The sequence below is a fragment of the Stegostoma tigrinum genome, chromosome 18, assembly GCF_030684315.1.
Source record: "Stegostoma tigrinum isolate sSteTig4 chromosome 18, sSteTig4.hap1, whole genome shotgun sequence".
In the NCBI taxonomy this organism is placed as follows: domain Eukaryota; kingdom Metazoa; phylum Chordata; class Chondrichthyes; order Orectolobiformes; family Stegostomatidae; genus Stegostoma; species Stegostoma tigrinum.
Genome location: NC_081371.1, coordinates 45,877,670 through 45,902,239, shown reverse-complemented (window position 1 = coordinate 45,902,239; position 24,570 = coordinate 45,877,670). Strand labels below are relative to the sequence as shown.

The 24,570-nt window shown below is 44.3% G+C and overlaps 1 protein-coding gene across 3 annotated transcripts in view; it reads left to right on the top strand.

Annotated features, from left to right (window-relative positions):
- Window positions 1-23,892, top strand: part of LOC125460992 (uncharacterized) — a 96,631-nt gene extending 72,739 nt beyond the window's left edge. For 2 of the 3 annotated variants that reach the window (XM_048549246.2, XM_048549247.2), the window contains 7 exons: window positions 5,331-5,444; window positions 6,536-6,646; window positions 8,920-9,096; window positions 10,024-10,177; window positions 16,355-16,479; window positions 17,878-18,011; window positions 21,314-23,892. In XM_048549246.2, coding sequence (XP_048405203.2) covers window positions 5,331-5,444; window positions 6,536-6,646; window positions 8,920-9,096; window positions 10,024-10,177; window positions 16,355-16,479; window positions 17,878-18,011; window positions 21,314-21,597 — 1,099 coding nt within the window. In that variant the 3' untranslated portion in view covers window positions 21,598-23,892. Of the gene's footprint in view, window positions 1-5,330; window positions 5,445-6,535; window positions 6,647-8,919; window positions 9,097-10,023; window positions 10,178-16,354; window positions 16,480-17,877; window positions 18,012-21,313 lie in introns of those variants that run through there. The other variant, XM_048549248.2, reaches the window with a different exon arrangement.
- Window positions 23,893-24,570: the final 678 nt, after the last annotated feature.

Genomic DNA, 24,570 nt, shown 5'->3' with positions numbered 1-24,570 from the left:
ATGAGTGGTCTAAATATTGTGTGGATATGTGGTTGCAAATTCATCCCAGAATCAAATATAGCATCAAAGTTGCCCCTCATGTTTGGTGGGGAGAAGAATGAAATTAGTGGCTAGGAGACAGAGTCATCAATGGGAACAGACCTAACACTTATGAAGTCACATTGACCCTTTTGCCTACTGGGCTTGATGGTGTGACAGTGCCACGTATTTACAGTTCTCATCCTCACACTCAATTCCCTCCACAGCCTCACCTCACATCCCAGTATCTGTAAACTCTTCCACCCAGACAGCCCATTGAGATATCTCTGCTACTGAAATGCCGACATCTAACTACAGGTTCCTGCCTCACAGCACCTTCCAAACCCCTGGCATCTAGAAGGACAAGGGCAGCAGGTATATCAGAACACCACCACCTGCAAGTCCCTCTCCAAGCCACTCACCACCCTGACTTGGAAATATATCACTGTTCCTTCACTGTAGCTCTGTCATAATCCTGCAACTTCCTCCCTCATAGCATAATGGGTGTATCTACATGAGATGGATTGTAATGGTTCAAGAACACCATCTCCTCCTCAAGAGCAACTTGGGATGGTCAATAAATGCTGGCCCAGTGAGCAATCCCACCTCCTGTGAAAGAAAGATAGAGATGATACAGTGTGGAGCTGGATGAACACAGCAGGCCTAGCAGCATCAGAGGAGCAGGAAGGCTGACGTTATGGGCCTAGATCCTTCATCAGAAATGGGGGAGGGGAAGGGGACACTGAAATAAACACAGAGAGAGGGGGAGGCAGATGGAAGGTGGATAAAGGAGCAGAGAGGTGGAGAGGAGACAGACAGGTCAAGAAGGCAGGGATGGAGCCAGTAAAGGTGAGAGTGTAGGTGGGGAGTTAGGATGGGGGTTGGTCAGTCAAGGGAAGACGGACAGGCCAAGGAGGTGGGGATGAGGCTGGTAGGTAGGAGGTGCGAGCGGGGGTTCAGGTGAGAGGAGCGGATAGGTGGGAAAACGCCAAGCCTGGAGTCACAAAGCAAGGTTGTGGGTGATTGTCAGTCATCACTTTGGCATAATTACCCATCATACATCCTGTACTCATGGTGAGGATGAAAGGAAGAACTTTGCATTTCTGTACCAACTTTTTCAACTTCAAAACACCAAAAAAAATCTTGCAATGAATAAAGGACTTTTTGAATTGTTGTCCATAGCCCATAAGAAGTAGGAACAAGAGTAGGCCAGTTGGCCCTCAAGTCAGCTCCGCCATTCAATAGGATCATGGCTGATCCACTATTCCTCATGTCTACTTTCCTACCCTTTTCCCATAACCATTGATTCCCCTGGTCACTGTTCTAATATGGACCTAATATGAAAGATGGACCTGAAAATTGTGGACAATGATCCATAACACTACAATGATAGAGGAAACTAAATAATGTGTTTGAGTGATGTAGAATGAGGGATAATGAGAGCATTAAAACAGAAGGAGGCTAACCAGCTCATCAAGTTTGTTAGAGAGTCAGACATTCTGTCATTCAATTAGATTAAGGCTCATCTCTGTCTTAACCGACTGGGTTTCTGTCATATAAAGGTACAAGATAATTTGATGGCACATCCTAACATCTTTGACAGGGTGAATGTGGAGAGAATGTTTCCTCTTGAAGAATCTGAAACAGGGAGACTCTCACGTAACAGAGATGGGAAGAATGTTTTTCTTACTGAGAGCAATGATTCTTTAGAATTATTTTCCCCAAAGATACTGGAGGCAGAGAACATGAATGTTTTTAAGGTAGAGATGGATAAATTCTTGCTAAGCTGGGTGTTGGGGGTAAGGGGCAGGGGAGGCGGAAGTTTGTTGAAGATATTCAGGAATATCAGAGCAGCCATGATTTTATCGAGTGCTGGAGCAGGCTCGTGGCACTGAATGCCCTCCTCCTGCTCCCAAGTCGTAGCTCCTAGCCTTGCTAGCTATTTTGGGGAGAATGTTCCAGATTTCTCATTCTCTTTGTTTCATGGAATCATGAAATCCCTACAGCGTGGAAGCAGGTCATTCAACCCATCGAGTTAGCCCTGACCCCTCTGAAGAACATCCCACTCAGACCTAACTCCCTACCCTGCCCCTATAACCCTGGATTTCCCCATGCCTAATCCACCTAGCTTTCACATCCCTGGACACTGTGGAGAATGTAGCTTGACCAAACCACCTAGCCTGCACATCTTTGGAGTGTGGAAGGAAACTGGAGCACCTGGAGGAAACCCACGCAGACATGGGGAGAATGTGCAAACTCCACACAGACAGTCGCCCTCAGCTGGAATTGAACCTGGGTCCATGACGCTGTGAGGAAAATTCATAGACATTGACTCAAACATTGGGGAGAAATCTCAAGCTGCTATGGCATATTGAGGGGACAGACAGGGTCTTACTTTAATTGCTCACATGAAAGCTAACATAGCCAACAGTGCAGCACTCACTCAGTATTACATGTGATCTGTCAACTTGGATTATTTGTTCAAAATCCATGAACAGTCCACAGATCAGGCAGGTATTTGTGAACAGAGTAGCTGAGCTAATGGGTGAAATTTAATTGTGGCACTGAAGCAGTCACATTGGCAGGTAGACCAGGGCAATGGGTGGAAGAATCCATGTTGAATTCCTATGTATTGGGAAAACAGACCCCAATTAAGATGAGGGTGGGAACAGTGACTGGATTGCAATTAGGCTCATTAACAAGACAATTGGCATTAGTTATCCACAGATCCACTGGAATTCCACAGTGGCTCAGTGATTCAGTGGGACTCACATGATTTTATGATGTTTCCTGAAGACTGCCCAACCAAGCTACTGGAGTTGTGTCAATCTCCGTGTGTGTGTGTGTGTGTGTGTGTGTGTGTGTGTGTGTGTGTGTGTGTGAGTGAGAGAGAGAGAGAGAGAGACTTAAAACCAGGCACTGGTTGAGGGACCACACATCAGGAAAGGGAAGGATTCACTCTAGCCCTTGTCTTCAACCCTCTTGTCCTGACCATCTTCCATGCCACTCATCACAACCCACATCCCATGCTTACTCACCTTTAGCCTGGGTTCCTCATTGATCCTGTGTCCATTTTGGGTGCATTACCAGCAGCTGCCACTGATGCCCTTTTGGTGCTAACAGCAATGAGGATTCTGTGGTCTCTGATTGGCTGGTAGCTCTCTGCAAGTGGGATTTCCACCTCTCAGATCCTCAATTTTGTAGATCCCAAATCTGAGCAGTTAAGTGTCTGATGGCCACATAGTTCTCTTGAACCTATCCCATGGTGGTTTCCTCACCAGTTGTCAAAACAGTGGGCAAGATTCCTTCCTTCCCTGTTAGATTCTGCCCAGTATCTCGGATCTGATAAAAGGACTTAAGCTCATAACCATCAGGCTCAAAGTGATAGTGAGTCACTGTTGATAGTCAATTTTGATTGCTCACTCTGCTCAGATTCTCAGTAGTCGTAAGGATGGAATGAACTCTCATCTGGATCCCTGAGAAGATGGTGGCAACGGAAATTTCAACAGGAGTCAGACCCATCAAGAGAGGAACGAAAAACTCCCACTCAATGTTTGCAATGACCCAGAAAGCATAGTCATGCAGCAGACAAAACTCATAATTCACACTGTTGAGTTGTCCAATGAGATAAAGTTCACAGTTCATTCAAACAAATGGCTCTCATTCTGTCTATCCCGAGAGATTTGAGTGATTTCCCACCTACAATCATTCAGGCCATTCCCCAAAGGATTATTTGTCTGAAGAAGATTTATGCCCCATTATACATGAATCCATCTGTATACCAAACATAACAGGAAACTACATTAATCCTGTGATATTCTCACACTCTCCAACGTGGAACCATCCTTGGCTTTCAACTGCAGTACTTTATTTCAGAACCCACTTCATCAATCTTACTTTTTGCATAAGAACGGCTTCCTTTAAATCTGCAATGCCCTGGCCATTTCTTGCAATTGATTTAGCGTGATTCTGAATTTGACTTCTCTGGTCCCTCAATAGCATTGGCTTCTGGTTGTGCAATGTTTTGATTTTAAAATTCTTGTCATCAAAATGCTTCACTAGTTCTAAGGCTAGCATTTTAAACTTTAATAAGGACAATGGTGCGAGCATGAAAGTTCAGGCAGTTGAAGTGAACTGACAGATTAAGCTAGGGGATAGATCCAAACAGATACAGGTGGCACGGTGGCTCAGTGGTTGGCACTGCTGCCTTATCACGCCAAGGACATGGGTTCAATTCTAACCTTGTGCTGTTTGTACGTTCTCCACTTGCCTTCATGGGTCTTCCCCCCATAGTTCAAAGATGTGCTGATTAGGTGGACTAGCCGTGGTAAATTGCCCCATGGTGTCCAGGAATATATAGGCTAGGTGGGTTAGCAATGGGAAATGCAGGGTTATGGGCATAGATTGGAGGGGCTGGGTCTGGGTGGGATGCACTTCAGAGGGCTGTTGGGCTGAATGGCCACTTTCTGCACTGAAGGCATTCTATAATTGTATGAGGAAACATTGCAGGGGATATTTCAGAATACTTCCTTCCTACCTCAAACTGTAGTTCTAAGGGGAGGCCAGGTTGACTAAAGATATTTAGGAAAGTATCAAAATTAGGGAAAGATCGCAAAACTGTTTCATGAGTGGCAGGTCAAATGATTGGTCGGAATGTAGAGAATGACTAAAAGGTTCGCAAAGATGAAGAAATTAGATTATGAGAGGGAGATAGCTAGGAATGTAAAAACAGATAGCAAGAGTTTCTACAGGAACTTAAAAAGGAAAACTGAGTGATGTGTGCATAGGTCATCTTGAAAGTGAGAATGGTAAGGCAACAGGAGATAATAAGAAAATTGTGGATGAAATGAACAAATATTTTGTTATCTTCGTTACAAAGCATTCAAAAATAATTCCAGTCAAAGCTGCAAATCCTGAGGTGGGAGTGAAAGGGGAACTGAGTGAAACACAATGACATGGGAAGCAGGAACTACAGGCTAACACGTCTCCAAGTGTAGATGGACTTGACCCTAGGATCCTAAAAGAAGTTGTTAATAAGCTAGTAGTATTTTCCAAAAATCTCTCAATTAAGGGAAGATTTCATGAGATTGGACAGTGGCAAAAATAATGCCTGTATTCAGGAGTAGCTGGTTCCAATTAGTCCTGATTTAAACGTGAGGGTCCAAACAGCCTACCTGCAATGGAACATTGCAGAATCCTAAACTTATTTTGGTGGAATAATGTTTTACCAAATGTACAATTTCTTTTCTCTGTGATAGAATCATTGAGTAAGAAAACATTAATTGTCAACTGTAATTGTATCCATTATTCAGATTGAATTTAAGACGGAAGGATGGGTATGTGGATTATGCAGCATTTGTGGGAAAATTGCAAAGCAGATCGAATCTGAGCCTGTTCCAGAAGATGATGCCAAGGTTAAGTCCCAGGTAACTCATCCAAGGGGAATGCATGGATCTGTGTGTCAGTGTAGAGTGTGTGAATGTTTAAGGAGGTGAATGGGGTGTTGATCCAGCAAACATCCTGAATGTTTTCAGAAATGCACCCATCAAGACATCACAATCCTGAATGTATGTAGATTGTGCAAAAGCATTGGGTAATTAAGAAGTAAGCTATTTGTTACAGAGTACCCAGCCTCTGACCTGCACAATATTGCCATATTGTTTATTTGGGAGTGGCTTAATGGTAGTATCATTGGACTTGTAATCCAGAGGGCTAATGTCATGGACAAGTGGGTTTAAATCCCTCGTGGCAGATCAAGAATTAAAAGCTAACATAAAATGGCAGCACGGTGCCTCTGTGGTTAGCACTGCTGCCTCACAGCACCAGGGACCCGGGTTTGATTTCATCCTCAGGTGACTGTCTGTGTGGAGTTTGCACATTCTCCCCGTGTCTGGGTTTCCTCTGGGTGCTCCCTTTTCCTCCCATGATCTGAAGATGTGCAGGTTAGTGGATTGGCCATGATAAATTGCCCGTAGTGTTCAGGGATGTGTAGATTAGTTGGATTATCGGAGGATGGGTCTGGGTGGAATGCTCTGAGGGTCGGTGTGGACTTGCTGGGCTGAAGGGCCTCTTTCCACACTGTAGGGATTCTATGAAAAAAAAATAAAATAATGACCACTGCATAATTGCTGCTGATTGTCAATAAAAATGAGTTCTGTTTCATTAATATCCTTTAGAAAAGGAAATTTGCCATCCTTATTCTGTTTGGTATATGCGATTCCATACCTCAGCAATGTAAATGGAGCCTTAACTATGGATGGGCAATAAATACTGACTTAGCCAGCGATGCTCTTGTCCCAAGTGAATGAAAATAATGTGCTTTGTCCAACCAAGTCTCAAATCAATGGCCTTGTCACCTTACATTGGGACCAGCTCCTCCTTGGAGCTTTCTACTCTGATCCTATGTCCCTCCGCTGACCCTGTGTGCTATTGTAGCTTTCATCTTGAAGCGTTGATCTTTCTCAAATGACTAACTCACCGTTAATACCTGCTGTTCAATCTTTTATTGGTTTGTCAGCGACGAAGGAGATTTGAGGGCTGCTAGGGGCAGTCTGACTGCCTCAGAGGCTACGGTTAGTTTGTTGAACCAGTGTCACAGGCTCTACCTTCAGCTCTTGGCAGCATTCAGGTACTCACTTGTTTGTACTTTGTATATTTATCTCAAACGTGCACCTGTGCTAATGAATGAAGGAAAAGCTAGTTCAAGTTGTAAGTGGGTGATTGAGGAGTGTTTGATTTTGCTATAGATTGTGACAGAATTCCCTTTCAGTTCAGTACCTTTCAAGGTTTCTAGTATGCAGAACATAGTTGAGATTAATGGATTATTTTATGATCCTCACCCTGGGTGCATAAACTACACTTGAATATTGTTAAATTTAAAAAAAGGTATGTTGCTGAAACCTTTTGTTTTGCACTCACGAGACAAATTCAACCCTTTCTTCAGATTGAACTTACAATTAAAAAACAGATGTGTGAATAGTGTAGAGTTTGTTCCAGACACTGTTCCAGAAGAAGATGCAGTGGTTAAACCAAGAGGCTGGTGGTGATGTAGCTGCAATGGTAATCCAGAGCTCTAGGCTAATGCACTGAGATCTGGGTTCAAGTCCCACAATGGTAGATGGTGAAATTTGATTTTAATGAAATCTGGACTTGGAAGCAAAGAGTTAGTTTGATGGTGACCATGTAACAAAAGTCACAAAAACCCATCTGCCTCACTAACCTGAGTTCAGGGAAAGAAATCTGCCATCCTTACCTGTTCTGGTCTTCACATGACTCCAGACCCACAGCAAAATGCCTTCTAGCATGGCCGAGAGAGCCAATCAGTTCAAGGGCAATTAGGGATTAGTAACAATGGCCCTCACACAAGAATTTTTTTTTAAATTACCAAATTTCAGACGATCACAACAGTTTAGGTCGTGATGAATGAGTCCAACATAAAAATCCTCAGCAACATCGCACCATTGGACTAGGTCAGTGTCGTTTAGCAGTGATCCAATTGAGATACTTTCGATGATTAAAGGATTTGACAGCATTGATAAAGAGAAATCTTTTCCTCTGGTGGAGAGAATCCAAAACACTGGAGGAATGTCTTAAAATTAGTTCAGGATGATAGAAGGAACCACTTCTTCACACAAAGAGCGATGGAAATATGGAACCGTCAACCTCCCAAAAATAAAACACAGCTAAGGTTGAAGATCAATGTGAATAAGAGTTGAGATTGATAAATGCTGGTTAGGTAAGGATGTTAAGTGAGATGGAACCAAGGTCAAAATATAGAATACAGATTAGCCATGATCTAATGTAAACATGCCAACATGCAAAATATAATAGAGTGGTGAGCCAGACTGGAAATGTCTTGCTCATGAACCCTGAAGTATTGCTAAAAGGAGACACGGTGTCAAGACATCTTATCTTATATTCATCAGAACTGGGACACAACAAACAGATTTGAAAAAGGATCTACACATCATGAAAAGAGGGTGTTCATTGACATGGGGATACATTAAAAACAAAAAAAAAGTCAATCTTCATTTTCAGACGAGGCAGGTAGATTGTGATTCGTCAGGTTGTTGCCATGGTGATGTAGCAACAGGCGCCAGTCTCATTTATGCTTTTTCTGTCATGAGAAAGGGTTCATTGTGTGTGCTAATTCCTTTCGCCTATATAAAACAGAACCCTGCAGGATGGGATTGATATGCCCAATCTCAGCATAAATTTACACAGTGAGCAGATGCCTAGGGCCCCATCCACAAGTTGCCAACACAATTGACCTTGTAGTGCATGGGGCTATCAGAATCCCAGCACGGATACTGACCAGTGAAAATAGGCTTTTGGCAAATAGTTGTAGAGATTTCCCAACTAATACATTGATGAATGACAAAAAACTGCAAATGCTGGAAATTTGAAACAAAAACAGAAACTGCTGGAAAATCTCAGCAGGTCTGGCAACATCTGTAGGGAGAGGAATTGGAGTTAACATTTCGGTCCAGTGTAGAAGGGTCACTGGACCTGAAACTTTAACTCTGATTTCTCTGCACAGATGCTGCCAGACCTGCTGAGATTTTCCGGCAGTTTCTGTTTTTGTTTCACATTGAAGAATGAGCCTATTTGATTGCTTCATTTCGATGGTAGTTTTGAGCGCAGGATGGAATTTATTCGGCCGTACAAAGAAATTCTTTGCTGCGGCTGCAGATTCTAATATTGCAAATGTGTCACCTACATTTCGGACATATGTAAGTGTTTGGAGGTTAGTGGTCATTCCATCAAAGACACACTTCTCATGATAACCAACGAAGATGCTCACTAGAGCAGGGATCCCATAGCAACATCATCTACTTGGGTGTGCATCTCACCTTATATGCTTTGATATATGTTAATTAGTCTAACTTTTTGACTCTATAGAAAAGCCGAGGTTTGCACACAAGAGACAGTTAATATTCAAGCATTTAAGGAAATCATTGAGAAGAATTTTCAGATCCAGCTCTCAGCAAATCAACTTAATAGCATAGCGGTGAAAATCGGTGACACAGAAAACAAGCTGGTATCCTATTCAAAGTTCCTCAGCCTATTTCAAAACCGGTGAGTCAAATATCCGAGATGTGAACAGTTTGTGAGTGAAGTAAACACCACATCTTTCCTTATTCAGACTCCTATTTGTCAGCGGTACCAGGAAGTCTGATATTTAGTCTGATATTAGAAAAAAGAAAAGGAAAAGGAGTGGCATGGTGGCTCAGTGGTTAGCACTGCTGCCTCACAGCATCAAGGACCTGGGTTCGATTCCACCCTCCGGTGACTGTCTGTATGGAGTTTGCACATTCTCCCTGTGTTTACGTGGGTTTTCTCCCACAGTCTAATGATGTGCAGGCCAGGTGGATTGACATGCTGAATTGTCCGTAGTGTTCAGGGATGTATAGGTTAGGTGCATTATAGGGGAATGGGTCTGGGTGAGATGACTGAGGATCAGTGTGGACTTGTTGAGCCAAAGGGCCTGTTTCCACACTGTAAGGATTCTGTGATCTATTTTGAACGGTATCAGTGAATGTTGGGGTGATGTCCACCTTTTTGCAACCAAACTAATCAGTAAGAGAATCAAGAGTGAAAGAGAAAAGGCAGAAAGGTGGAGTTAAGGGTCATCAGACCTATCATCTCATCAAATGGTGAAGCAGATCCAATGGTCCAAGGAGCTTACTTCTGCTCTTACACCTTCTAGTGTTATAAATACAGATCTGTGACTTGTATTTCCTGCCTATAAATGAAAGAACATGCGATATCTTTTCTGATTAATTGTTTTGAAATTACTTTGGCAGTGCTTGGGTTGTGCTGTGTAGCTTTTGTTGAATATTAACACTTTAGGGTCACAATGTAATATTCCACTTAATGGATTAGTTGGGCCAAATGGCCTCAATCTGAGCTGGATCAATTCTGTGATTGTATAAGGAGGTCCGATTCACACAGCCAGCTCTAGATTGACTCTTCACTCTTGTTATTTTCTTTTTTGTAATGTAGACCCAGTACAGGGGAGCTGAAGCAGGAAGTAAGCCAATGTTCCCTTCTCTTGAATGATAAGAACTTCCGTATAGATAGAATCCGTTACTTGGACAGATTCGGGAGTGACTGGGCAAGATACAGCAATGCACAGAAGCCACGGTCTCTTCCAGAGGTAAACTGATCTCCACAAGTTTTAAATTGGTCTCAGAATTTGCTGGTAAAGTGATAGTGAGGTTAAAGACATTTGCTGTCATTAACTTGGGAGATTGTAAATTGAGATAAACCACAGGTTACGCACTTATTTCTACTGCTCCATTGTTAACCTTCACACATAATTACCTGTTAAACTCACCACAGAATAGGTAAGGCTAGTATTTAACAGCGTAAGAACCCTTTTAATGATACAATTCCTATTCTTGTAACACTGTTTAACCTCACCAGCCCAGAAAGGGAACTGATAAAATTTCGCATCCTTATTCCTGTAGTAAATTGTCCTCAGAAACTTTTTATTCTTTACTTGTTTGCTTATTATTTCTTTCTGTCTCATTTTATTTTCTCTCTCCTAATCCAATTGTTCTTTGCAAAAGGTTGCATGGGATTTACAGCACAAAGGGGGGCTATTTAGCTCAACCAGTCCATGCTGGTGTTCATGGTCTGCTTGAGCTTCCTCCCATCTTTCAGGATCTAAATCTATCATTAGAGCCCTCTCTTCCCTTCTCTCTCATGAGCTTGTCAAGTTTCGCCTTAAGTGCATTGAACATTTTTGCTTCAAACATTTCTTGTGATAGCTGTCACTCCCTGAGTGAAAAAGAACATAGAACCATAAGATGTCAGACAGAAGTAGGCCATTTGGCACATCGAGTCTGTTCTGCCATTTAGTGAGATTATGTCTGATTTGATAATCCTAACTCTGCTTTCTCGCCTTTTCACCATCGAACAATATCTTAAACTTGAATATTCTAAATAACTCAGCTGCTACAATCCTTTGGGGTAAAGAATTCTGCAGTTTCACTATTCTCTCAGGTAAAGAATTCCTTCAGGCTCAGTTATAGGATCAGTTCATAAACCCAACACATTGCGGAATTAAAATTTTAACATCACACAAGTTTTGTGGATGAGTGGGATGGCAACAAAAGGGACACACCACAGGTTGCTCCATTCCACGAGTCCATGGTTTCATCAAATACTCAAATTCCACAAAATAATTTCTGCATACTTGTTTGAAAATATTTTGCACTGTTTCAGTTGAGCTGTGATACTTTCGTTGAAGATTAACACATTGATGCCTCAATTTATTGTCCCAAAATATAAGGGGGCCCAGTTCACTCAGCAATTGAAAGAATTATAATGTTCTTCTCTACCCTTAATAAAATGCAGCTACTCAAACAATAAGCTGGCATAAGGAACGATCACCATTCTCATGGAGTTGTAACACACAGCGCCCACACTTCTCCCACTTGCAAAACAGGCCCACCAGAGGTGAGATAATAAAATGTGAGGCTGGATGAACACAGCAGGCCCAGCAGCATCTCAGGAGCACAAAAGCTGACATTTCAGGCCTAGACCCTTCATCAGAGAGGGGGATGGGGTGAGCGTCCTGGAATAAATAGGGAGAGAGGGGGAGGCGGACCGAAGATGGAGAGAAAAGAAGATAGGTGGGGAGGAGAGTATAGGTGGGGAGGTAGGGAGGGGATAGGTCAGTCCAGGGAAGACGGACAGGTCAAGGAGGTGGGATGAGGTTAGTAGGTAGGAGATGGAGGTGCGGCTTGGGGTGGGAGGAAGGGATGGGTGAGAGGAAGAACAGGTTAGGGAGGCAGAGACAGGTTGGACTGGTTTTGGGATGCAGTGGGTGGAGGGGAAGAGCTGGGCTGGTTTTGGGATGCAGTGGGGGAAGGGGAGATTTTGAAACTGGTGAAGTCCACATTGATACCATTAGGCTGCAGGGTTCCCAGGCGGAATATGAGTTGCTGTTCCTGCAACCTTCGGGTGGCATCATTGTGGCACTGCAGGAGGCTCATGATGGACATGTCATCTAAAGAATGGGAGGGGGAGTGGAAATGGTTTGCGACTGGGAGGTGCAGTTGTTTATTGCAAACCGAGCGGAGGTGTTCTGCAAAGCGGTCCCCAAACCTCCGCTTGGTTTCCCCAATGTAGAGGAAGTCACACCGGGTACACTGGATGCAGTATACCACATTGGCAGATGTGCAGGTGAACCTCTGCTTAATGTGGAAAGTCATCTTGGGGCCTGGGATAGGGGTGAGGGAGGAGGTGTGGGGGCAAGTGTAGCATTTTCTGTGGTTGCAGGTGAAGGTGCCGGGTGTGGTGGGGTTGGAGGGCAGTGTGGAGCGAACAAGGGAGTCACGGAGAGAGTGGTCTCTCCGGAAAGCAGACAGGGGTGGGGATGGAAAAATGTCTTGGGTGGTGGGGTGGGATTGTAAATGGCGGAAGTGTCGGAGGATGATGCGTTGTATCCGGAGATTGGTGGGGTGGTGTGTGAGAACGAGGGGGATCCTCTTTGGGCGGTTGTGGCGGGGGCGGGGTGTGAGGGATGTGTCGCGGGAAATGCGGGAGACGCGGTCAAGGGCGTTCTCGACCACTGTGGGGGGAAAGTTGCGGTCCTTGAAGAACTTGGACATCTGGGATGTGTGGGAATGGAATGCCTCATCGTGGGAGCAGATGCAGCGGAGGCGGAGGAATTGGGAATAGGGGATGGAATTTTTGCAGGAGGGTGGGTGGGAGGAGGTGTATTCTAGGTAGCTGTGGGAGTCGGTGGGCTTGAAATGGACATCAGTTACAAGCTGGTTGCCTGAGATGGAGACTGAGAGATCCAGGAAGGTGAGGGATGTGCTGGAGATGGCCCAGGTGAACTGAAGGTTGGGGTGGAAGGTGTTGGTGAAGTGGATGAACTGTTCGAGCTCCTCTGGGGAGCAAGAGGCGGTGCCGATACAGTCATCAATGTAACGGAGGAAGAGGTGGGGTTTGGGGCCTGTGTAGGTGCGGAAGAGGGACTGTTCCACGTATCCTACAAAGAGGCAAGCATAGCTGGGGCCCATGCGGGTGCCCATGGCCACCCCCTTAGTCTGTAGGAAGTGGGAGGAATCGAAAGAGAAGTTGTTGAGGGTGAGGACGAGTTCGGCTAGGCGGATGAGGGTGTCGGTGGAGTGGGACTGGCCGGGCCTGCGGGACAGGAAGAAGCGGAGGGCCTTGAGGCCATCTGCATGTGGAATGCAGGTTTATGGGGACTGGACGTCCATGGTGAAAATGAGGTGTTGGGGGCCAGGGAATTGGAAGTCCTGGAGGAGGTGGAGGGCGTGGGTGGTGTCACGGACGTAGGTGGGGAGTTCCTGGACCAAAGGGGAGAAAATGGAGTCCAGATAGGTGGAGATGAGTTCAGTGGGGCAGGAACAGGCTGAGACGATGGGTCGACCAGGGCAGGCAGGTTTGTGGATTTTGGGAAGGAGATAGAAACGGGCCGTGCGGGGTTGGGGAACAATGAGGTTGGAGGCTGTGGGTGGGAGGTCCCCTGAGGTGATGAGGTCATGAATGGTGTTGGAGGTGATGGTTTGGTGCTCGGGTGTGGGGTCATGATCGAGCGAGCGGTAGGAGGTGGTGTCGGAGAGTCGGCATTTGGCCTCGGCGATATAGAGGTCAATGCGCCATACTACCACTGCACCACCCTTGTCTGCGGGTTTGATGGTGAGGTTGGGGTTGGAGCGGAGGGAGCGGAGGGCTGCCCGTTCTGCGGGGGAGAGGTTGGAGTGGGTGAGAGGGGTGGAGAGGTTGAGGCGGTTAATGTCTCGACGGCAGTTAGAGATGAAGAGGTCGAGGGAGGGTAGGAGGCCTGGGGGTGGTGTCCAGGAGGAGGATTTGTGTTGGAAGCGGGTGAAGGTCTGGGGGAATGGTGAAGATGCGACAGGGTTCAGTGTGACTGTCTTCTCTGGGGTTGCTGGCTGTGGAGGTTGTGGGTGGAGCGATGAGGGCGTCGGCCGTGGGCGGGGTTCCGTCGGCATCGGCTGTGGGTGGGGTTCCGTCGGCGTCGGCCGTTGGCGGGGGGGGTGAGGCACGGTGGTGTTCAGGAGGGAAGGAGTCTCCCTGGGAGTCTGCATCATTGATGGTGGAACATGTGAATTTTTAGGACATCAGGTCAGACAGAGGCAGGGAAATCTCCCACTGATTGCACTTACTGCCATCGGACCCCCAACCCTCTTATCTGTACCCTCTGTTGGAATACTATCAGCAAAAGAATTGCATGTGGATGTACAAGCATTTCAGTTAGTAATGAATTAGCAGTAGGCCAGTCAGTGATGCCCACATTCCACAAATAAATTTTAAAAAGGTTGCTTGTACCTGCTGCATTATTCATTAAGATCATAACTAGACTTGATTGTGACCCCAGCACCCACCTGCATTTATCAGCATTTTGATTCCCTCATTAGGCAAGAGTTTGTCTACCTCTGCCTTAAAAATATTCAGAGAACCCCACCTCCACTACTCCCTGAGGAGTTCCATCGGCCCACAACCCTCAGAGAGAAAGAAAGATTTCTCCTTATTTTCAATTTAAATGGGACACCCCTTAGAATCCACCGTGTCAGATCGAGGATCTATTATCCAGCCACAGTGCACCTCCCAATGAGTTGTGTGGCTTATCACTGTGCTAAATAAGACAGGCTTCAAACAGATTTAGCAATTCAAGGCTGGGCATCCATCTGCAGCTGTGGGCTGTAGCAGCACAAGAACTGTACTCAAATACAATGTGCAACCCCATGGCACAACATAACCCCACTGTAAGATAATAAAGTGTGAAGCTGGATGAACACAGCAGGCCAAGCAGCATCTCAGAAGCACAAAAGCTGACGTTTCAGAATAACCCCACTGCATCTGTGTTATCAAACCCAAGGATCAACCCTGGTTTCATGAGGAGTGCAGGGGGCATGTCGGGAGCAGCATCGGGCTGGCCTTAGATCGAGCTAACAACCTATGAAGCTACAACACAGCATAAGCAATAACTAATAGAAAAATCTCAGCAATTCCACAACCAGCAAATCAGATCCATGCTCTGCAGTCCAGCCATATGCAGTCTGAAATGGTGGTGATACTTAAACAACTTGGGGGAGGGGGAGGAGTTTCCACAAATATTTATATCCTCAATGATTGGGGAGCCCATCACCTCAGTGCTAAAGACAAGTCTGAAGCTTTTGCAAAGCCATCAACCAGATGTGCCACGTGAATGATCCATCTCGTCTTCCTGTCGATGCACTGTTCCGTTGGCTATTTTAACAGACGTGTTTAAGAACAGATCCTAGGACCCCCTCGCAAGTCGATGACAAATTGACACCCAGTCAAAGCTGGGTTTTGATGATGTATTTCACATGGCCAGAGGTGTTTTAGTCTCGGACAATGCACACGTTCCAGGTCTCACAGGGATCAACAAACATTGTTCAACAGTGTGCGGGCTGAAAAGGTCATTTTCATTTTGTTTTCCTGGTACGTTCCATAAGCACTCAGAACTCTGGCCGTTCTAAACTTCCCATCCCCACATCCTTGGATTGTGATCTAAACTTTGTTTTATCTCCTGCTCCAGGGCTGGTTCTTGGCCTCTCTCAATAGATTGCATGGCTCCAGGTAGTTATCCTGTCTAGCTTTCCACTGTTTATCCCTCACTGAAAACACAACACCCACGTAAATTCTATTCAACAATGCTTTCATTCTTTTGTCATGTGTGTCAGTTCACAGTCAAATATTGCCTCAACTTTAAAATACTTTTTCATGTTTTCAAATCCAATGACAGATCCTCCCAGTCCAGCCTATCTCTGTTATCTCTTTCAATCCTCTGAAATCTCTGGCTTCTTGCGCCTCCATCTATTTTAATCACTGCAAAAATTATGGCCGAGTCTACAGCTTCACAAGCCCTCAACTTGGAATTCTCTCCTGTAATCTCTTTGCCAATCTGCCTCTTCCTTCACCTTGAAGATGCCTTTGAAACTTCTACAAGCAAGCTTCAAGTCCAGGTAGCCCTGTATGTGGCTTGGGGTTGATTTTTGATAGCACTGTTGGTAAAACACATTGGGATAATGTTAAAGTCACTACATAAATGTATTCTGTTGATCCAAGTCTACAAGTATGATTACGAGATCACTCAAGTTTAAAAGACATTTGGACCTTATATGAACAGGAAGAGTTTGGAGGGATATGGACCAAATGCAGGCAGGTGGGTCTAGTTTAGATTGGGCACATGAGCAGTGTGAACTAGTTGGACCAGAGGATCTGCTCTATGACTCTGTACTAGCCAGATAAATCTGAGGACGTTTGCTCTCTTCCTGATGGTGTATCCCTGTTCCGACTGTTGTAGCTGCGAGCATTAATCTGGAGCCTCCTGGAAAGAAAATTCCGCTCCTTTTGTCAGACTTTCATAAGTGTCTGCATCAATGATGAGTGTGGAGCAGATAAGGAGAAGCTGGATAACATACTGCTGAGGTAACACTACTGAAATACAATACTAGGTCTCTTCTATTCCTCGCAGTTACTGTTGAGAATGTAAGGCATGCATGTTTGGAATTTATTTACGTGGTGGTGTTTGGTGAGGAGACGTCTAATAAAAGCAATATACTGTTCATGTTGATAATCTGAAATTCAAAAAAAAACAAAGTACTGCAGAAGCTTTGCAGGTCTGGCAGCTTCAGTGGAGACAGAAACAGAGCTCTCTCACCACAAATACTTCCAGATCTGCTGACAGCCATATCTAATTCAATTCACACTGCTCAGGTTTCATAGTACAAGTCTTCTTAAGGATTGATGTTCACTGTATCTAATGGACTCAAAGAAAAGTCAACAAACTGTATAAGTAGTTAGAAGCGGAGAGCTGAAATATGGATTAGCTATTTAAAGCACTGTAAATAAAACGTTACACAAAGAAACTAGAGTCATCTCTGCATAGCTGTCAGATGGAAAATGTACAACAATGGAAAATGTCATTATTGATAGAGGTATAAACTGCTATTAGCTAAAACTGAGCCATAAAATGCATTAACTGCTTTCTAATGAGAATGTGACATGGGATCAGCATCACGATCTGTATCAGAGCCTCAAACTTTACCAATTCTCCCATCTCTCAATCTTCTAGTCACTCTGTTGCCTCACAGACCAGCCTCTGGTTGAACATAGGCAAGACTGAAGCTATTATATTCAGTTTGCATCTCACCCCAATTTCACCTCCTTCCAAAGATCCTCCTAAATTTTCTTCTTTCCTTTCAACTATTCTCCTAGACTGTATCTATCCCTTGTTTCTAAACATGTTGGAATTGTTCTTTAAAACTATTCATTGTCAGGGTGTAAGTATTGCTGGCAAGGCTGCATGCTTACTACCTTGTGAAAAGGGTGGCAGGCTCTCTCCTTATGTGTGTTCGATAAAACTGCATAGTTTTAAGAGGCAGTTAGGTGTCAACCACATTATTATGCAGCTGGAGTCACATGGAGGGTACAGACTGGGCAAACTTCCAAGTGAGAAAGACCAAGGTGCATCTCCTTCATCTCACTACTATCCTTATACAACAATAATGAAGTTATTGCTCAATTGCAGTGACCAAACTTGATCACTTAGTGAAAGCAGAGCCAGAAATGAAGTTTGGACTACCGTCCCCCCACCAATCTCATGGTGGAGAGCATTAGGAACTAGAGGTTCAAAGCCAAAGGATCCTGTAAAATTGTTACACTGAGGGCAGGAGAGAGGAGCATTTGAAGGAGCATCTTAAAGGAAGAGGGAGTGGCAGCAAGGTTTAAAAAGGGAATTCTGCACAAAACCAATATTGTACTGTCTCACACTGTGTCCATTATACATCATTGTGTTGCTACTGTTGATTGGAACCTTTTCTTTAGAATGAAAATAATCCTTCTCCCCATGGAACTTGAAAAGCTGTGGTATAGTTTGCCAATCAGTTACCCAGCAGAAGCTATATCATTGAGAAAATTCCTTCGGTATTTCAGCAGAATGAAAAAGATGAAGGACACAGGTTAGTGAAACTTTTATGCCTTTCTAGTAATTTAGATGAAAGACAGGAATTAGGAGCTCGAGAAAGCCATTCAGTCCCTCATGTTTGCTCCACCATTGATACCATAGCTGGATATCTACTTCAGCTCCATTTTCCCATTGCGACCCTGTTATACACAGTTGTACAGCATAGAAATAGACTCTTCGGTCCAACTCATCCATGCTGACGAGACTTTCCAATCTTGACCTAATTCCATATCCTGCTAAACCCTTTCTATTCATATGGGAAGAGATTGCTCAGCCCTTTGATGAAATACTTGTATCATCAATTGACACGGGTGAAGTGCAGGAAGATTGGAAGTTGGCTAATGTGGTGCCATTATTTAAGAAAGGCTGTAAAGGAAAAGCCAAGGAACCATGGGCCAGTGAACCTTACATCACCAAGTTGTTGGAGGGAATCCTGAGGGACAAGAATTACAGGCATTTGGAAAAGCAAGGACTTATTAGGGGTAGTCAGTCTGGGTTTGTGCATGGGAAATCATGTCTCATTAACTTGGCTGAGTTTTTTGAAGAGGTGACAAAGAAGATTGATGAAAGCAGAGTAGTAGACGTTGTCCATATGGAGTTCAGTAAAGCATTTGAGAAGGTTTTGCAGGTAGACTGGTTAGTAAGGCTAGATCACAGGGTCCAGAGGGAGCTAGCCAATGGGATACAAAATTTGAAAGTAAGAGACAAAGAACGGTTGGGGCGGGGAGCGGGGGTTACTTTTCAGGCTGGAGGCCTGTGACCGGCAGTGTGCCGCAAGTATCAGTGCTGGGTCCACTACTTTTTGTCATTTATGTAAATGATAAAGATGTGAATACAGGAGGCACGGTTAGTAAGTTTGCAGATGATACTGAAATAAGTGGCGTAGCAGACAGAGAAGAAGAATATCTCAGAGTACAAAGGGACCTTGATCATATGGACCAATGGGCCAAGGAGTGGCACATGGAGTTAAACTTAAATAAATATGAGGTGTTGCGCTTTGGTAAGGCAACCCAGGGTAGGACTTGTACACTTACTGGTCGGGCCCTGGGGAGTGTAGCTGCAACAAGACCTAGGGGTACAGGTGCACAGTTCCTTGAAAGTAGAGTCATCGGCAGACAGGGTGATGAAGGCGGCTTTTGGCACATTTGCCTTCATTGGTCAGACATTGGCTGCAGTAGTTGGGATGTCATGTTGCAGCTGGACTGGATATTGGTGAAGCCACTTTTGGAATACTGCATTCAATTCCGATCTCCTTGCTCTGGGAAAAATGTTGTGAACTTGAAAGGGCGCAGAAAAGATTTACAAGGATGTTGTCAGGGTTGGACGGTTTGGGCTGGAGGGAGAGGCTGAATAGACTGGGGCTTTTATTCCCCGCAGCGTAAGAGGCTGAAGGGTGACCTTATAGAGGTTTATAAGGTCATGAGGGTCATGGATACAGTGAATAGCCAGGGTCTTTTCCCCAGGGTAGGGGAGTCCAAAATTAGAGGACATAGGTTTAAGGTGAAGAGAGGAAAGATTTTAAAAAGGACCTGAAATGCAGAGGATAATCCATGTATGGCAGGAGTGGTGGAGGTGAGTACAACTACTACATTTAAAAGGCTCATGATTCTCCTGATATCCAAAAATCTGTCGCTATCTGTCTCAGATGTAGCCAATGCCTGAGCATTCACTGCACCACCAGTAGAAAATTCCAACACTTCACAATCCTCAGAGTGTAGAAATAAGTTCCTCCTCATCCCAGCCTTTAATCGCTAACCCTGTATCCTAGAACCTCTGATTGTACATTGTTCAGCCAAAGGACACATCCTCTCTGCATCAACTGTGCTCAGTTCTCAAAGAATTTGATAGATTTCAATGGCATCCCATCTCATTCTTCCAAACACCAGAGAATATAGGCCTATTCAATTCATTCTCTCCTCTCAGGGCAAGTTTTGTATCCCAAGAAAGATTAGCCACTGTTATGAAATGAAAATTGTGAGACCTTCTTGCTGAGATGGTTTAAGATTGCATTCACTTCAGAAGCAATAACATAAGCTGGGTTGGATACTAGCCCCTAGAACTGCAGCATTTGGACAAAGGGTTCCAGGAGCTTCCTTCTGCCCAAACACCACGTTCGTCAGCATTTTTGTAAGCCATAGAGTCACTCTTATCCAGAGCTGAAATAGAAACAGGAAGAGTGGGAAATACTAACAGGTCTGGCAGCATCAGTGGAGAGAAAAACAGGATGACTGTTTCAGGTCAATGATCTTTCATCAGAACTGGAATGGAACAGATTTGGAGTAAGTAGAGAAGAGCGAGGGGAGGTGACTGATGAAGTGGGAGACAAATATGATTAAATGACTGAATGGTGATGAGATAATGAAATGAGCTTAGTAACAAAAAGTAGGACTTGAGAAGAAATTAAATAGAAACAGAAAATGCAGCAGAAATACTCAGCAAATCATGAGAGCGTATGCAGAGAGAGAGAAACTGAAAGAACCTTTCATTAGGCTGGTATAATTGGTGACCGAAGAATAGTTGAGAATGAGGGAGGTTTGGCCCTGGAATGCGGTGGGAATGGCAGTGGGACCCCAGAGATTCCAACAGCCAACTGGCTTCATCTCGATCAGGGATCATCAAACCCCAGCAGCAGCTCTCACTTTCCTACTCCTGCCCTCACTACCCAGACCCAGCCTAGAGCTAAGCCCAGCAACACCTACCCACCCCTACTCCCAGCATCGTTCCACGACACCCCAGTACCCAGCCTATGCCTCCCCCCCACCACATCTCCTCACCCCCACTCCCAGCACTGCCCCAAACTTTCCCCACCCCACACCACCCAAACCCAGCCCCCAACCTCTGCCCCAGCCACACCTACCCACCTCTCCTCCCAACATCAACCCAAACCTTCCCCAGCTCAGGCCCAGCCCACACCTCTGCCCACTGCACCACCTCACCCCCAATCTCAGCATCACCCCACACCTTCCCCACCCCCAGCACTCTCCTCTCCCACCCTCAGAACTTGCTCACTGCTCCTTCCTCATGTCTCTGCTGCTAATGCACTCCATCGGCAGTCTTTAGATTTTTAATGATATTTCATATTTGCTGGGAATAGGGGAAGAGGATCCGCTTTTGAACATCAATGCAGACGTGATGGGCTGAATGGCATCTATCTGCACTGTTTCCCCAATGAACACCATCCCTGTATTTCCTGAGAATAAACACTGATTTCAGGTTTTTAAGATAAGTTCATCTCACCACCAAATTTGGAAATGTATTCTCTGTGTTTGATTCTTTATTCTGATCTATCTCACATAGAAAAGGATTTGCAGAAAAACCCAGTTGCCCACATCCAGAAGAAACTGCGGCGTGACATCGTCAAACATTGGAATGACCTGAAGTCAGTCCTTAAGGCACAAGATCCACATGGTACAGGGAAAGTGCCTTTCAGAGACATTCAGGCACTGTCTATGAGTCTAAAGTGGAATCTGCTGCCTGCTGAGGTTGATAAATTGCTGGCAGCTTACGATTTAGATAAGAATGCAGAGTTCCATTACATTCCATTTATGAAATCCTACACAAAAAAGGAGAAAGATAAATAGTTAGTAATGCCTATTTATCAACTTTACATTTCATTGATCTTTTCCAAAGACCTCATGATCTCACCTCTATCCATCTCTGAAGTCAGCTCCAACTCCACACCCCTCTGCAGTCTCTGAGTCCCTCCATTTTAGCACATCTCTAATTTCAGTGGCTCCACAATCAATGTTCACACTTTCAGTTCCCGAGACTCTGAGCTCTGGAAATCCCTCACTAAAATTCTCAACGTCTCACTGCTTTTGAAGATTTTCTTTAGACCCTGTCTCTGAGGTTTGTCTTAATATCTCCTCCCTGTGGTTCAAATCTTGACTAATGTGGCTTCTGTGAAGTCTTTGGATCTACCCACGGAGTCATGGCTGACATGAACTAAAATAATGAAGAGTAAAACCTGGATCCCAAAAATATGCAACGCTATTTTTTTAAAAAAATTATGCTTACAGCAGTGGTCTATCAAACCTGACTCGCAGCTTACATACTGTGTTAACTGTTCAAAAATCAATGTGTCAAGCGTAGATGTGTATGTTCTTGTAAAGTCAAAGCCTTCATTTTTCAATGCAGTAATTGTTTGACTAGTTTGTGTTTTTCAAAACTATGGTATCTAGAGAGCAGTTCCTAGCCCTGCATGTACACTTTTATACCCCATTCCCCCATACTTCCTACCCCGTATGCCACCTCCCCAACCCCAATGCCCCCTGCTCCATACTCCATTTCACATCCCTTTCCCCCAGTAGCCTTATACCCCATGTTTGGCACTCTGTTTACCCTATCTAATCTAAGTTAATCTAATACCCCCTTAACCTACTTCACTATACTTCCCTCTTATCCCAATATCCAATTACCTCAATACTCCCATAACCCTCTCACTCCTTACCTCATTTCCCCTAAAGGAGGGTCCCGACTCGAAGCATCAACTTTCCTGCTCTTCTGATGCTGCCTGGCCTGCTGTGCTCCTCCAGTTCCACACTGTGTTGTCTCTGACTCCAGCATCCGCAGTTCTTGCTATCTCTGAATGTTCCTTTGACAGTGAATGCTCCTTTGACAGTGCATTCCAAACCTGCAATGTCTAGAAGTAGAAGGCCAGCACTGACCACCATCCTCTAGTCTGAAAAGTAAGCGCTCCCGCTGTCCTGAAGCCAAGTTTTTTTTTGCTAAATCCAAGCAGACACTGTTCCAACAGCCTCAACTTAACTAACAGGCTTTTCAAAACACAGATTTCAACCACCTTGAAGGACAGGAGCAGAAGAGCACCATCTGCAAGATCCCCTCCAAGCCACACTCTATCCTGCCTTGTCACACTATCATTGTTCCTTCACTATCTGTGTCAAAAACATGCAACTCCCTCCCTGATGCATGTCGGTGTCTCTCTCTGCCACGTAGACTGAAGTGATTGAAAAAGGCAGCTCACTACCACCTTCTCAAGGCAACTAGGAATGGGCAATTATTTTTGGCTATTGCAAGTATACGCACAAGCACTGAACATACTTTTTTTTTAAATGACCTTCTTGCAAGTGGAACCAATTGACTCAAGAGAAAATATAAAGTTGCCGAAACTAAGACAGGCAGTTTTCCATCTGCATAAGCAGATCTGTAGGTCACCAGAAACAACACCATTCCGTTCACAGATCCACAAAAATATTTAACTCTGGAATGTGTGTTTATCTTCACTGAGTATTATCTCAGAGGTTTCTGGATGATTATGACTTTTTGCTTTAGAGATGTGCAAAGTATCAGACAATAAGGCATCAGGTGTCAACCCCTTTCTCCCTTCTCACATCTCTTCCCCCTTCTCTTCTCTCGTGCCCTCAATGCCTCTTTTCCCCTGCCTCCTCCTTTTCTTCCATTCTATTTCCTCCTTCTCAGATGCTTTCTCCCACTCCTGTCTGCTCCCCATTCTCTCCTACCTAGGAGACAAACCACTGACAATTTGCTACTCGAGGTTCAGTCCTACCAACTTGGCGTGTTTGGGTTGTTACTTTGTTGCTGTATTACTCACTGCACAGGAAACTATTAAAATGAGCAGAGGTAGATGCCCATTAATAAATATTTGGATTGAAACATAATTTGTGCCCTGAATACTGTGTCGTGCTAGTGTCTTCTAGAACACAAAGGATTCAACACGCTTGTGTGTTAGATATTACTGGGCGTAGAATGCTATTAAAGAAGAGACTCTAAACATCAAGGAAAGAATTCAATAAATATTTGAAAAGCAAGAATATGAAAAGTTCTAGGCAAATGGGAATGTTACAAATGTTAAAGTACATATATGCCATTGAAGGGCTCGTATTGATACACGATGAATGGCCTGTGTAATTTTTTGTAAAAATTGATTAAATTGACTTTGTATATTAAACAAACAGAAACATTTCTCCATGCCTGTTGATTTATTTGTGAATTAGATAATATCAAATGCTGTTTTTTTTATTTATTCATATTCAGTTGAAGAGGCCTCAGCAGTTTGTTTAGACTCACCTTAGTTACTGAAGTTACCTCTATATATGTTCATAAATGTTTGATTTTAAATAGTTCACAATAATTGGTCTCAATTTGATCTTCATGAGTTTTAAGCACCATTTAGCCCAAATCAGGTAAATGGAGTCTGAATCAGTCTGTTGGATATCCAACTCAAGCCCAAACATCTTGCCACTGGCAGATTAGGTTAAAGTCAGGGATAAAATATTAAAGTATGTAACAAACATGGGGCTCAATTGAGTATAAGTATGGAGTGGAGTGTTACACTGAGTAACTGTTCATAGACATTCCATCAACAAAATAGATTCAGAAAGGATATAACATCAGTGCAGTCGATGATATTAACATTTAGGCTTAAGCATTCCACTAAGGTTCCTTTGACAGCAAATCCCTACACCTAGCCTTTCTCCACTGAGAAGAGCAGCAGATACATGGTAACACTGCCACTAGGCTTCCCTCAAAGTTACACACCATCCTGACTTGGAAACATATCACCATTCATTCAC